Source organism: Sciurus vulgaris (genome assembly GCF_902686455.1).
Source record: "Sciurus vulgaris genome assembly, chromosome: 17".
NCBI classification, from domain to species: Eukaryota; Metazoa; Chordata; class Mammalia; order Rodentia; family Sciuridae; genus Sciurus; species Sciurus vulgaris.
This window is the reverse complement of record NC_136478.1, coordinates 16,095,537-16,111,847: the sequence shown is the minus strand read 5'-3', so window position 1 is coordinate 16,111,847 and position 16,311 is coordinate 16,095,537. Positions and strand designations below refer to the sequence as shown.

The window sequence follows — 16,311 nt, the reverse complement described above, 5'->3', positions numbered from 1 at the left end:
TCATACTTGGGCAGACGACGTTCAAATGGGTCGTCGCCGCCCCAGGGGTCGTGAAATCGGCCCAAAGTTGATAGGGCAGACGTTCGAATGCAGCCTCCTGAGTAGCTTGTGCCACTTTGCTTTAACAAATTGATTAGATAAACTCCCTTACTTATAATGCTCTATTATAATTATACCTATGATACAGATTTATAGATAAAAAAGAGATTGTCTTGACTTAGAAATGCTATTCAATATTAGTAAACATTGATATTATACAATAAAATAGCCCACAAAAAATTAAAAGAAAACTTTTTGTATTCTTTTTAGTAACACATAATAGTAGAATGTATTTTGACATATCCATATATGGAATATAACTTCCCATTCTTGTGGTTGTACATGACATGGAGTTAACACTGGTCAAGTATTCATATATGAACATAGGACAGTTAAGTCCAGTTCATTCTGTTGTCTTTCCCATTCCAACCCCTTCTCTGCCCCAACAAATTTTACTCTTAACTTGCTATCTAATGTAGAACTTTATATTAACAGGTCATTATTTCTCCTTCCCTTCCCTTTCTTCCTGGTCCTTCCCTTCTCTCCCTCTTTTCCCTTCCCCCCCCCTTTCCTTTCTTCCTTGATTTTCCTTTCGTTTATTCTTTTTTTCCCTTTGAGGAATGGGTAGTTATTTTTAAAACACCCACCCTCCCTTACCTTAGGGAAGGTACAATAGATTTAAAGAAAAATAATCATTGAAGTAAGACGTGATAGAATGGAAAGGAATTATGTTCTTATTTAATGTAGTTTTTTAATATAATGTATTTTTACATTAAAAAGTTCTACATTAAATAAAAAAGTCAGTGACTAAATGGAGCAACTGTGTAAACAGTAAACTAAATCATTATGTAATCTGTCATTAGTTCTGTGATTTTCTGTTTTTTTAGTACCAGGGTTTGAACCCAGGGGTGTTTAACCACTGAGCCACATCCCCAGCCCTTTTTAAAATACTTTGTTTAGCAACAGGGTCTCGCTAAGTTGCTTAGAGTTTCACTAAGTTGCTGAAGCTAGCTTTGAACTTGAGATTCTTCAGTTTCAGCCTTCCAAGCTGCTGGGTTCAATGCCATGTGTCAAAACATAAGTAAATAAATAAATAAAAAGGCGCAGGGGCTCACACCTATATTCCCCGTGGCTTGAGAGACTGAGACAGGAAGATCTCCAGTTCAGAGCCAGCCTCAGCAAGGGTGAGGCGCTAAGCAACTGAGTGAGACCCTGTCTCTAAATAAAATAAAAAATAGGGCTGGGATATGGCTCAGTCATTGTGTGCCCCTGAGTTTAATCTTTGGTGCTCAAAAGACAAAAATAAATAAATAAAAAGAAAAATTCTTGAAAGAAATGCTAGAAAAGATTCTCAGGAGAATTTGTGAAAAAACCAATCTAAACAAAGACTTGAGTGTTTAGAAGATAGGTATTTCAAATTGACTCTAATAGTATTCTTGCAAAGTGTCTTTCTTCAAGTCCAATTTTATATATCCTCAACTGTGAAATGAATTTGGCAATGATAAATTTTTCATAGGAAAGTGAAAAATATCTAGCATTATTGCTAGTATACCTCAAAAAAGGTATTTTATAAGTGGGAAAAAATGGTTATTTTGAGTTCAAGCAGATTTTTATTAAGAAACTGGAATTCAAACATTTCCCCCTTTTTCCCCGAGAATGTTATACCTGCTCTAAAATCTCCCATACCTATGTATATTTTGTATATACTGTATCCTTAGCTCAGTGGTAGTTAATTGCTCCTAATTTGGGAAAGCAGTGTTAAAAAACAACTTTTCATCACTATTCACCAATTTACCTTCTTTTATTTCAAATTGTAGAGTTTCTAGATTCAGATTGAGGACGTATGAAAAGTTAGTATCAAAAGAGTATTCATTTGAGGGGGAAAAAGTTCATTTGGCTTTTAAAAAGTTTTCAAATTAGGTTTGCTTAAACATGCTCTCTGAAGCAAGTGGGGTAGAAGTATTTTGATAAAATATGCACCTGAGTTTTAAATACTTAATCTCATTATGAGAAACATTTTTTTTCCCAGAAGGATAACTTGAAATATAGAGTTTGCCATATATTTAGAAGTGGAAGAGTGCTTGACAAGTCAACCCATTCATTTTGTTAAACCTAGGTGGGCTGCTTCTTTGATGTGATTGTAGTCTCTAATTGATACAGTGAAAAAGAGAGTAGACTTCTCTTTCTTAGAAGTATAATCATTACAGGTATGTTTTTGATGACTGTTCATTCAGATCTACCTCTCCAAATAGTTGTGAATGCACACAAATTTATATTACATGTTTTTCCATCTGATTTAAAAATATGTGATTTCTTTGAGGATGACTTAACTTATGAGGTATTCTATTAGAATTAAGAACTTGCTGGCTCTTTCTTTTTTTAATGTTACTTTATTTTAGAGAGTATTTTAAGATACAAATTAAGCACTCAGAAATTGAAACCTTGAACCTTGAACCTTGTTCATTTGTCCTTTTTTTATTTTCAGGGGTAGGTACTAGGGAGTTAGCCCTGGGATGCTTTACCACTGAACCTACATTTCGGCCCGCTTTTTTTTTTTTTTTTTTTTTTTTTAATTTAATTTTTTTAGTTGTTGCTAGACCTTTATTTTATTCATTTATTTATATGTGGTGCTGAGAATTGAACCTCGTGCCTCACATGCTAGGCACGCGCTCTACCACTGAGCCACCCCAGCCCCTCGGCCCTCTTTTTTATTTTGATTTGAAACAAGGTCTGGCTAAGTTGCCAAGTCTGGCCTTGAACTTTTGATCCTCTAGCCTCAGCCTCCCAAGTCCTTGAGATAATAGGCATGCCCCTGTGTCTGGCTGTATCATGGTCTAGTGAACTAAATCAGTCAACTGTATTCTAACTGAAATAAGCACAAGTGTAATCCCAGTGGCTCAGGAGGCTGAGGCAGGTTCAAAGCCAGCCTTGGCAACAGCAAGGTGCTAAGCAACTCAGTAAGACTCTGTCTCTAAATAAAATACAAAAAAGGGCTGGGGTTATGGCTCAGTGGTTGAATGCCTTTGAGTTCAATCCCTGGTACCAAAAAAATTTTTTAAAAATTTAAAAAGTAAGTTTAGGAAAAGGCCACATTGCCACTCACTACTTAGTCCCATCCAGTGCAAAGTGAACTGAGATAGGCATTGCCTGGGAGGATTTGGGAGTGTTCACCTGCCATCCTAAGTCTGTGATGTGCAGATCAGGATGAGACGCCTGAAAGAAAGTGGAAGCCACTTAACTGTCCAGCCACAGGGCAGGTTCTTGATAATTCAGTGCGTGTCCCCACCGCCAACTGTGGTCTGTCATCCCAGATACCCTTTCCGTGCCAGCAGTCAGTGCCCCGCTCAGTCCTATCCCCACTGTTCTCCCATCCCAGACACAGCCCCAAAGTTCCTGTGCTTCCAGATGTGTCGCTCACCCCTCTGTGATTTCACTTGCTGCTGGAAGTGGGAGGAGATGTGTTGCAGAAATGGCTAGGCATGTTGGCGTTCCCCTGTACTCCCAGCGGCTGGGGAGGTTAAGGCAAGACGATAGCAAGTTCTTAGCTAGCCCCACAATTTAGTGAGGCCCTGTCTCAAAATAAAAAAATAAAAAGGGATAGGGATGTGGCTCCTTTAAGCACCCCTGGGTTCAATCCCACATACCAAAAACAAATAAACAGAGGTGGATGGGAACACACACACACACACAAAGAAATGTTAACAGATTCACCTCACCCTCTGCTGTTAGATTTGACCTCTTCCATGTCAGATCATAAGTAAAAGCATAATTACTACCTTCTTAGTGTTACTTCCCATTACTATAATTTACTAGGGAAAAAGAGGAAAAGTTCAAATGTAGTTCATGTTATCTTCTAAGAAGATGTAGCCCCTGTGAATAAATGCTGATGAAGCACTTGTGAACTCTTCCCTTTTCTTAGAAGGATGAATGTATTCTAACTAAAAGTATCTGATTTACTAAAGTTTGCATAAGCTGAACCATTTAACTTTAATAAGATGGTAGGAAGAAAAGAACTGCATTATTTAAGAAGTACATCTCATTGAGGTTATACAGAACATAGGAAAACTGACTTTGTGCTTCGTGGACATACTTTTTGCCTCATAATTTGCTCTTGTATTCAACAAGTATATTTGAGTATATTTTGTATATGGTGCCATTCTTAACAGAGGAGATACAGTGAGGACAGAACAGCTGGAATCCTCATGGAGCTTACATTCTTTTTGGAGAGAGACCAAAAGTAGAGTGGGCAGGAGAATAGGGTAATTTCAAGTGCCATTCATAAGTGCTGATGTGGAAATAAATAATTATCTGACCACGGTGGAGAGGGATTCTATTTTTTTTTTTTGTAAACAAATGGGATACATGTTGTTTCTCTGTTTGAACATGGCGTAAAGGCATACCATTTGTGTAATCATAAATTTACATAGAGTAATGTTGTTTGATTCATTCTGTTATTTTTTCCCTTCCCCCCACCCCTCCCACCCCTCTTTACCCTCTATACAGTACTTCCTTCCTCCATACTTGCCCCCCTCCCTAACCCTAACTCTAACCCTAACACTAACCCTTCCCTCCCCCCCATTATGTGTCATCCTCCACTTATTAGCGATATCATTCGTCCTTTGGCTTTTTGAGATTGGCTTATCTCACTTAGCATGATATTCTCCAATTTCATCCATTTGCCTGCAAATGCCATAATTTTATCATTCTTTATGGCTGAGTAATATTCCATTGTATATATATACCACAGTTTCTTTATCCACTCATCAATTGAAGGACATCTAGGTTGGTTCCATAGTCTGGCTATTGTGAATTGAGCAGCTATGAACATTGATGTGGCTGTATCTCTGTAGTATGCTGATTTTAAGTCCTTTGGGTATAGGCCAAGGAGTGGTATAGCTGGGTCAAATGGAGGGTCCATTCCAAGTTTTCTAAGGAATCTCCATACTGCTTTCCAGAGTGGCTGCACTAATTTGCAGCCCCACCAGCAATGTATGAGTGTACCTTTCTCCCCACATCCTCGCCAACACCTGTTGTTGCTTGTATTCTTGATAATCGCCATTCTAATTGGGGTGAGATGGAATCTTAGGGTGGTTTTGATTTGCATTTCTCTTATTACTAGAGATGTTGAACATTTTTCCATATGTTTGTTGATTGCTTGTAGATCTTCTTCTGTGAAGTGTCTATTCATTTCCTTAGCCCATTTGTCGACTGGATTATTTGAATTCTTGGAGTAGAGTTTTTTGAGTTCTTTATAGATTCTGGAGATTAGTGCTCTATCTGAAGTATGATTGGCAAAGATATTCTCCCACTCTGTAGGCTCTTTCTTCGCCTTTGCTGAGAGAAAGCTTTTTAGTTTGAATCTATCCCAGTGGTGGGATTCTACTTTAAAAAGGATAGTCAAGGAAGGTTTCTCTATGGAGTGACATTTGTAGAAAATTTGAAAATCGGTGAAGAACTTGCCATTTGAGGAGGTGAAGGAAGACTATTACAAATGGTATTAAAAGAATGTACAGAGAAAGTCAGTATTTAGTAAGGCAGGGGAAAAGTGGGAATGAGATGAAGTTGACAGAGCAGAGACATTTTGATTTCTACCTTAAAAGAAATCTTAAGATTAATAACCTAGTACCTGTTAACCCACTGAGCTTAAAAATACATTTTTTCTAATCAGACTTTTAAAACTTTAAAGCTAATAGGAAATATACTTAGACTTCTAAATTTATTGTTTCTTTTCTAACTCTTGTACTTTTCTTTAAATAGAACCATCTTATTGTGAAGGTTCCCCCATATCATGACCAACATATAACTTTGCCTGTATCAGTGGGAATATATGTAGTGACCAATGCTGGAAGATCCCATGATGTTCAGCCATTCACCTACACTCCAGATCCAGGTATGTCAAAAAGAAAAATCCTGAACAAAAAGAATAATTAATTTCTAGTTCTTTTCGGTGAGGGGGTATTGGGGATTGAACATAGGGGCGCTTAACCACAGAGCCACAATCCCCAGCCCTTTTTTATGTATTGCTTAGAGATGGGGTCTCACTAAGTTTTTTAGGGCCTCGCTAAGTTACTGAGGCTGTCTTTGAACTTGAAATCCCCCTACCTCAGACTGTCATGCCACTGGGAATCACAGGCATGCACCATAACATCTGGCAAATAAGTTTTTTGTGTGTGTGTGGTTTTTTTTTTTTGTTTTTTTTTTTTCGTTTTTTTGTAGTTGTAGATGGACAGCATACCTTTATTTTTTGTTTTTATGTGGTGCTGAGGATCAAACCCAGTGCCTCACATGTGCTGGGCAAACGCTCTGCCACTGAGCCATAGCCCCAACCCAAGTAAGTATTTTTAATAAATAATTTATTTAGGTAAATGGTCCATTTTTTTTTTTTTGTTGTTGTTGTTGTTAGTATTCTAATATTATTTAAGTTTTAAATGTCTATTATTTTTTATTTTGAGCAGGATCTTGTTAAATTGCCCAGGCTGGTCTCAAACTCTCAAACTTAAAATCCTTTTGTCTCAGCTTCCTGAGTTGCTGAGATTATAGATGTGTGCTTCCACTCCAACTACCAGAAGTTTTTTTTTTTTTTTTTTTTTTTTTTAAGAAGTGTTCTTAAAAATTGCTATTTTAATTTTATTTTGATAAGTCATCGTACGCTGTCCTCACTTGGAGATTAGTAAGTTTTAAAGGACAGACTGCTGGTTACAAAAACTTACCTCAACCTTAAATTTCTGTTAAACAAATAAGATCCTCTGTGAGAAAATAATTCCAGTTGAAGAATTCAAAGATACACGTTTGTTAAGGTGAATACACTTAAATAAATACATGAACTTCTTTTTTTTAATTGCAGCAGCTGGTGCTTTGAATGTAAATGTGAAGAAAGAAATATCTAGTCCAGCAAGACCTTGCTCTTTTGAAGAGGCCATGAAAGGTACCAAGTTGATTCTTCTTAAAAATTGTAATTAGGTGATCCTATCTTTTTATCTAGAAAACTTCAATGTTTTTGTTTTCTCTTATATATTTGTAAAATTTAGCAGGGTATCTTCCATATTTTAAAATAAATATATTTGATTTTATTGGATGCAGAGACTTGTTTATCAACTTAATATTGTCTCTTATTCAGCATATAAACATAACTTTTTAAAAAATAGATGCTGGAAAGCCAGGTATAGTGGCACCCACTTCTAATCCCAGCAGCTTGGGAGGCCAAGACAGGAGGATCGCAAGTTTGAGGCCAGCCTGAGCAACTTAGCGAGACCCTATTTCAAAATAAAACATAAAAAGGGCGGGAGATATAGCTCAGTGGTTAAGTACCCCTGGATTTAGTCACTGGTACAAAAATAGCAACAACACCACAAAAAATGTATGTTGGAGGACTGGGGTTATGGTTCAGTATTTAAGTGCTTGCCTAGCATGTGTGAGGCACTGATTGGATCCTCAGCACCACATGAAAGTGAATAAATAAAATAAAGGTATTGTGTCCATCTACACCTAAAATATTAAATATATATGTTGGAGTAGAGGAAATTTTTAAAAATTCCCCAATATCAAAACTCTAAAGTAATATATATAAAATATAAAAATGTAAAATAGAGCCTATTAAACTTTTTGTTTCCAATAAGATTAGTAGTTGTCATCAAGGCTGAGGAGACCAAAATATAAAACTACAAGCATTCAAAAGTTTCCTTAGGTTCTTTAATTATCATTCTTCCTTCTGAAATCTTTACTTATTCTGTCTAAAGAAATGGTAAATATAAACTCTATCTGTGGGTTTGTATAATGTGGTAAGGTAGGTTTTCTTAATATCACTGTGGTACAAAGTGTTAATGGTTTTGGGGTTTCATATATGAAGGTGCATATTACATAATGGCATATTTCTATAATTCTGGCTTTTATTTGTATTTTTCTGCCTTTAAATTTATGAATTAATTTAAATATAAAAATTTAACCTGTAATCCCACCAACTTTGTAAGGCCTGAGGCAGGAGGATCGCAAGGTCAAAGTCAGCCCCAGCAACTTAGCAAAGTCCTCTACAACCTGTCTCAAATAAAAAATAAAAAATGGCTGGGGATGTAGGTCAGTGATAACGTGCCCCTGGGTTCAGTCCCCTAAATAAAGAAATAATATAAAAATATAAAAGGACTGGGGATATAGTTCATGGTAAGGCACCATTGGGTTCAATCTTCAGTACCAGTAAATAAATAAATAAATAAATAAATAAGAGCTCATTGGTCCTTAAGGAGCATGATGTGCTCAAAACTTTTTTCAAATACAGTGAATTTTTTTATTCTCAATAGTAAAGTTCAGTATTTGCATATGTAATGATTCAGTATCACAATTAATTACATAATAAATTATAATTATTCACAGTGAACATTTTCCAGAGTAGTTTAATGGGGAATTACAGCCTTCTAAATTAACTGCCAGGATTATCAAATTTAGCTGAAAAAAAATTCACAAATCTATGGACAGCTGTAGCTAACATTTTTTGAATATATATATTAAGTGATAGACAGTATGCCAAGCTCTTTACAGGTATTATTTTAATCTTCCAAACTCTATTAGGTTGATAACTTATTGTTACTGTTTCATAAGTGAAGAATCCAGAGATGTTAAATAATTTGCCCATGGTCACTTAGCTAGGACTAAAAAAATATTGGTATAATTGAAAATCATTCAAATCTTATTAAATGAATAATATAATTAATTAATTATTTATTAAATGAATAATATAATTAATTAATTAGTAAAGAATATCAGGGACCTTTGTGACCTATCCTTTGTCAACTTTTAGGATTCAATCTTTTCTCCAAAAATTCTTTGTGATGCTTTCATGTCCGGGTGGAACACAGTCTAATCCAATGTGAAATTTCTTATACAAGATTAAGAATTGAAGATTAAAAGGCTATGTTTAATTTTTAGTAATAAAATGAATTAGTCCTTTGATCAAAATCTTACTAGCCAAAAAATGAATAAGAAACAGACGTAGGGCTGGGATATGGCTCAATGATAGAAAGTTTGCTTGGCATACATGAGGCCCTGGTTTAGATCCCCAGCACTGCAAGCCAAAGAAAACAGACGTACACCTATTGGTATTTTTCACAGTTCAAACTCTTTTTTTAGTACTAGGGATTGAACTTTGTGGCAGTACCACTGAGCCACATCCCCAACCTTTTTATTTTATTTTTTTAATTTTGAGACAGGGTCTCACTAAGTTACTGAGAGCCTCACTAAATTGCTGACGCTGACCTAAAACTTGAGATCCTTCTGCTTCAGCCTCCTGAATTGCTGGGATTACAGGAGTGCCTCACTGTACCCAGAACCATTCAAACCTTATTTTGATAATTACCTTATCAGTTGAGGTAGGATAAAAAATAATTTTATGAAGATTATATAATTAATTGAATACTAAACAATCTGATCAGTTTAAACTTTAAATTTGTCATTTTAAATGCAGTGATATTAAATAGAGATTCCTGACTGATTTTTAAAAAGTCATCATTTTCAGAAAAAGGAATTATCCTCCACAGATAGCTTATTTTTGTGATTCCAGATGTTGAAAATTTTCTCTCTAAAGTGAATTTTACCCAACTGTGTATATATCCTTATCTCAAAAGTAATTTAAGTCAATAAAATGAAGTATACAGTGTATACTATTGTTAATAGTTTCTTGGGAAAATTTTAGAAAGTTTTCTGATATAGGTAGATGACTATAAACAGATTGCTTAAAGACTGATGCCTGTTTAGGACCTAGAGATAAAATATTTATGTGCTTTCTTTGAGTTTCAGCTTTGTAAGAAGTGGTTAATTGGATGAGTGTGAAAAATATTTGAGTATTTATTTTTCTCTAACTGGATGCAACAGTATGGCAAGATTTAGGAGTTTTGGGGAACCATAGAGTTAATCTAGTTCAATCTCATTTTATATGCATATAAATCAGAGTTTAGAAAGGTTAAGTGGTTTGCTCAAGATCACACAGCTAGTAAATGATAGAGATTGAAACTTTAGTTTCCCTTCAGAAGTCTATATTCTTTTCATGCTCTTATTTCCTTTCTTATTAATCTTAATTCATATTTTAATCAAACATATTTGACCTTAATCCTGCCTGCCTGCTACATGCTTTTAGTACAAATCACTGTTCTCAGTTGCTGAATTTGTTATTTGGCATGAGTGGAAGAAAAAACTATTTTTTTTTGTTTTGTTTGTTTTGTGGTACTTGGAATTGAACCCAGGGATTCTCTAGCACTGGGCTATCTCTCCAGTCCTTTTTATTTTTTGTTTTGAGACAGGACCTTCCTAAATTTCTGAGGCTGGACTCTCACTTGCAGTCCTCCTGCCTCAGCCTCCTAAATTGCTGGGATTTACAGGTGTGCACCACCACACCTGCCAAGTTTAAAAAGTTTTAAAGTTGTAATAGCCTTCAATACCAATATTCTCCACAAGTTCATATCAGTATTAGAATGATAAAATATGTCCTTCTTGTTTACCATCTGGATTTTCTGAGTTAACTTAAAAGGTCTCCCTCAACCCTTAGGTGTACATAGACTTTACTTGTTTGCATTTTTTCCTTCCCTTACTAGAATGTAATTTCCAGGTAGTAGGGATTATATCCATCTTATTTATCACTAGATTCTCAGAACCTCAAACAGTGCCTAGAACATTGTAGGGCTATCTTTCAGGCCATTTAAATTTTTTAAAGTGGTATTAAAGTATAGTGGCGCATGCCTGTAACCTCAGCAGCTCAGCAAGACTTTTTCTCAAAATAAAATTGAAAACAAAACAACAACAAACAGGCTGGGAATGTAGCTCAGTGGTAAAGTACCCCTGTGTTAAATCTCCAGTACCACAAAAAAAAAAAAAAAAAAGAAAAAAAGAAAAGAAAAAAGAAAATACAAGTATAGATTCTAGGACAAAATTGTATGCACTTATTATTCCTGCATGTTCCCTGCAATCACAAATAAGTAGACTGGAAATAATTTAGCAATCATAAAAAAAGTACTTTGAAATATGGAAAGAAGAAGGTAGAATGGCCAGGGACCTCAGAACCTGAAGAACAATACCACAGTAAGTTTCCTAGGTTTTCTTTTTATCTCCCATTCATTCTGAATTGGGTACCAAAGAGGTATGCAAACCAGAACTGCCTACAAGTTCAATAAACAAACAAGAAGACTCTTCTGTGTTTGACCAAAGAACTGAGAGAGGAAAAGCCCAGCAGAGATTTACTGGGATGATCATAGTGGCAACAACTAGCCCATTAGTGGAGTTTAGGGGTGAATCTTCCCATCCAACCAATCTATACTAGCAGAACCTGGGAGGCTTAACTATACCTGCCAACAGCAGAGGGCCTGATCTGCCTACAGTGGAACTTGGAAGGTCTAACACACATCAGGCTATATACATGCTAGCATCAGCAGTCAATCTGTCTGCAGGAATGGCAACAGCAGAACCCAGGAGCCAGTGTATCCCCTGTCCCCCACCAGGCAACAATAGTAAGACCCTCTCTGCATTTGTGGTGCTAGCAAGCCCAGGGTTTCCTTATCCTTACCCAAACAGCAGAAGGAGATAGGCCAAGCATCTCTCAAACCTCCATCCAGTGACAGAATGCAACCCAGAGGTAGAAAGTGAACCAGGCCTGGAACCTCCCAAGCCTTCACCCAGTGGCAGAAGGCAGCCCAAATATATGTTTTTCTATTACCAGAAGCACCAGAAGTGATAGAATGGGAAACCTGGGAATCCTATTGGCACTAGGAGATCAGAGAAAATGCTTTCTGTCCCACATCTCTCACTCCCACCAAAGACATCAGATAGCCCAGGTAACCTTTCATTCATTAGGCAATACCAGCAGCAAAAAATGTAGCTGGAGGGAGCGGGGATGGGAATAGGAAAGACAGTAGAATGAATCGGACATAACTTTCATATATTCATAAATGGATACACAGCCAGTGTAACTCCACATCATGTACAACCACAAGAATGGGAAGTTACACTCCAAGTATGTATAATATGTCAAAATACACTCTACTGTCATATAAAAAAAGAAAGAAAGAATGTATTTGGAGTTCAAGAAGAGCCAGAACAATACAACAGACCAGAATAAGACTTAGAAAACAATTGTCATTGAAACTACAGTACACTTAAGTAAACCAGAACCTACATAGGTGAAATAAGTGACTAACTACTAAAATAGATGTAAGCAGAACCAAGAAAGAGTCTCCTAACAATGTCCAAAATGGCCAGGAAACAAAAAAATAGAAAGTAATACTCTGAACCAGGAAAATCATAACTTGAATGAAAAAAGAAAATCTCGATATCAATACTAACACAAATAAGATGTTGGACTCGGGCAGTGGCACACACCTTTAATCTCAAGCACTTGGGAAGCTGAGGCAGAAGGATTGCAAGTTTGAGGCTAGTCTCAGCAACTTAATGAAACCCTGTCTCAAAATAAAAAATGAAAGGAACTAAAGGTGTAGCCTAGCGGTAAAGCTCCCCTGGGTTCAATCTTCAATACCACACACACACAAAAAATAAATAAATAAATAAACTCAGGGCTGGGGTAGAGCAATTGCCTAGCAAGTGTGAGACACTGGGTTTGATCCTCAGCACCCTATAAATAAATAAATAAACAAATAAATAAACAAACAAACAAAATGAAAGGTATCATGTCCATCTACAACCAAAAAAATAAAAATTAAAAAAAAAGCAAACTTTCATTTTTTTCCTTTTGTGCAGCAATGAAAACTACCGGGTGTAACTTAGATAAGGTAAATATTCTTCCTAATGCCCTCATCACTCCACTTATATCAAGCAGTATGATTAAAAGTGAAGATGTTACTCCAATGGAAGTAACAGCAGAAAAAAGATCTTCCCCTATTTTTAAGGTGAGTTATATTGACCATGTCCCCAAATCTGAACCTTATAAAAACTGCTTTATTTACTCTTTATGTTTCTTTCATATTTGTTTTGAATTGCATATACTTAATAAAAAGCATTTTCAGAATTAGGAACATTTTTATTTTAATCTCTTTCTGTATCTTTTCTCACAACTCCCTATTTCTTTTTCACTTGTTATCCCATACTGTAAAGTCACTGAAGATACACAAAATTGAGGCATTTTGAAGTCTGCTCTCAGTGAGCCATAGAATTAATGTTCCCTTATTACCCTTTATTTGTCTAAGTATATCAACTGCTGATTATTATTCTACTTCTTAGACTGTATTGATAGTACTTTAAAATCAGACTCATGTTATCATGAAGAGTTCATTGTCTTACACCTGTTTTCTAAATGGTAATATAGAAAATTGGTCCTGCTTTACATTTTTAGAACAGTAATAATTTTTAAGTATCATATCCTTTTTTAATGTATATATATAAACATTATTTGGGGATTTTTATTTTTTAGACTACAAAGACAGTTGGATCAACTCAGCAAACTTTAGAAAATATCTCTAACATAGCAGGAAATGGGTCCTTTTCATCACCATCATCTTCCCACTTACCTTCTGAAAATGAAAAGCAGCAACTTCAGCCCAAGGCATACAACCCAGAGAATCTGACAACTATCCAAACACAGGACATCTCACAGCCTGGGACCTTTCCAGCAGTTTCTGCTACTAGTCAGCTGCCCAGCAGTGATGCACTACTACAGCAGGCTACACAATTTCAGACAAGAGAAACTCAGTCTAGAGAAGTATTACAGTCAGATGGTACTGTAGTTAATTTGTCACAACTTACTGAGGCGTCACAACAACAGCAGCAGTCACCACTGCAAGAACAAGCACAGACTTTACAGCAGCAGATTTCATCAAATATTTTTCCATCACCAAATAGTGTAAGTCAGCTACAGAATACTATTCAGCAGTTGCAAGCAGGAAGTTTTACAGGAAGTACTACTAGTGGCAGCAGTGGAAGTGTTGACTTGGTCCAACAAGTTTTAGAGGCACAACAACAGTTATCTTCAGTTTTATTTTCTGCTCCAGATGGTAATGAGAATGTTCAAGAACAGCTTAGTGCAGACATTTTTCAACAAGTCAGTCAAATTCAAAATAGCGTAAGCCCTGGGATGTTTTCCTCAACAGAGTCCACAGTCCATACCAGACCAGATAATTTAATACCTGGAAGAGCTGAAAGTGTTCATCCACAGACTGAAAACACATTGTCAAATCAACAACAGCAACAACAGCAACAGCAAGTGATGGAATCATCAGCTGCAATGGTGATGGAAATGCAACAGAGTATTTGCCAGGCAGCTGCCCAAATTCAGTCAGAATTATTCCCTTCAACAGCTTCAGCAAATGGAAACCTTCAGCAGTCACCAGTTTACCAGCAGCCTTCTCACATGATGAGTGCACTGTCTACCAATGAGGACATGCAAATGCAATGTGAATTATTTTCTTCTCCTCCTGCAGTTTCTGGAAATGAAACTTCTACAACCACCACACAGCAGGTTGCAACTCCTGGCACTACCATGTTTCAGACATCAAGTTCAGGAGATGGTGAAGAAGCTGGAGCACAAACAAAACAGATTCAGAACAGTGTCTTTCAGACCATGGTCCAAATGCAGCATAGCGGGGACAGTCAACCTCAAGTTAACCTTTTTTCATCTACAAAAAGTATGATGAGTGTTCAGAATAGTGGTACCCAGCAACAAGGTAATGGTTTATTCCAGCAAGGGAATGAGATGATGTCCCTTCAGTCTGGGAATTTTCTGCAGCAGTCTTCTCATTCACAGGCTCAACTTTTTCATCCTCAGAATCCTATTGCTGATGCTCAAAACCTTTCCCAGGAAACTCAAGGTTCTATTTTTCATAGTCCAAATCCTATTGTCCACAGTCAGACTTCTACAACCTCCTCTGAACAAATGCAGTCTCCAATGTTTCACTCTCAAAGTACTATCGCTGTGTTACAGGGCTCTTCAGTTCCACAAGACCAGCAATCACCCAACATATTTCTTTCCCAAAGTCCTATGAATAATCTTCAAACTAACACAGTGTCCCAAGAAGAGCAGATTTCATTTTTTGCAGCACAGAACTCTATGTCTTCTCTTCAGTCAACATCAAACACTGAACAGCAAGCTGCTTTCCAACAGCAGGCTTCAATATCACATATCCAAACCCCTATGCTTTCCCAAGAACAGGCACAACCTTCCCAGCAAGGTTTGTTTCAGCCTCAGGTGTCCCTGGGCTCCCTTCCACCTAATCCAATGCCTCAAAATCAACAAGGAACAATTTTCCAGTCACAGCACTCAATAGTTGCCATGCAGAATAACTCTCCATCCCAGGAACAGCAGCAGCAGCAGCAGCAGCAACAGCAACAGCAGCAACAGCAGCAGAGCATTTTATTCAGTAATCAGAATACTATGGCTACAATGACATCTCAAAAGCAACCACCACCAAACATGATATTCAACCCAAATCAAAATCCAATGGCTAGTCAGGAACAACAGAACCAGTCAATTTTTCACCAACAGAGTAATATGGCCCCAATGAATCAAGAACAGCAGCCCATGCAATTTCAGAATCAGCCCACAGTTTCTTCACTTCAGAACCCAGGTCCTACCCAATCGGAGTCATCACAGACCTCCTTGTTCCATAGCTCTCCTCAGATTCAGTTAGTACAAGGGTCACCTACTTCTCAAGAGCAGCAAGTAACACTCTTCCTCTCTCCAGCATCCATGTCTGCATTGCAGACCAGTATAAACCAACAAGAAATGCAACAGTCTCCTCTCTATTCCCCTCAAAACAACATGCCTGGAATCCAAGGAGCCACATCTTCACCTCAGTCACAAGCTACTTTATTTCACAACACTGCAGGAGGTACAATGAACCAACTACAGAATTCTCCTGGCTCATCTCAGCAGACTTCAGGAATGTTCCTGTTTGGCATTCAAAATAGTAAGAAACTTTTTCTAGTGTTTTTATTACTCAATTGAAATGATCAAATGATTATTAGTATTAGAAGGAAGCAAAATACAGTAGTTTTAAGAACACGGATTGTATTTAGAATTCTACCAATTAGCTGGGCACGATGGTGTATGCATAAATCCCAACAACTCTTGAGGCTGAAGTAGGAGAATTGCAGGTACAAGGCCAGCCTTGGCAACTTAACAAGACCTTATCTCAGAATAATAAAAAGAGGAAAGATATAACTCAGTGATAAAGTGCCCCTGGGTTTCATCCTCAGTACTAGGGTAAAAAAAATTCTACCAGTTAAAGACAATGAGATTGTGGACAAATTTTATGGGCCCGAATTTCCATATCCAAACTGTTTGACAAGGTT

The 16,311-nt window shown here is 36.9% G+C and overlaps 1 protein-coding gene across 7 annotated transcripts in view; it reads left to right on the top strand.

Annotated features, from left to right (window-relative positions):
* Positions 1-16,311, top strand: part of NFAT5 (nuclear factor of activated T cells 5) — a 111,580-nt gene that overhangs the window by 85,933 nt on the left and 9,336 nt on the right. For 5 of the 7 annotated variants that reach the window (XM_079116837.1, XM_079116835.1, XM_079116841.1 and 2 more), the window contains 4 exons: positions 5,797-5,929; positions 6,884-6,964; positions 12,766-12,914; positions 13,436-15,926. In XM_079116837.1, the coding sequence (XP_078972963.1) occupies positions 5,797-5,929; positions 6,884-6,964; positions 12,766-12,914; positions 13,436-15,926 (2,854 nt within the window). The remainder of the gene's footprint in view (positions 1-5,796; positions 5,930-6,883; positions 6,965-12,765; positions 12,915-13,435; positions 15,927-16,311) is intronic. The other 2 variants (XM_079116838.1, XM_079116836.1) reach the window with 1 other exon arrangement.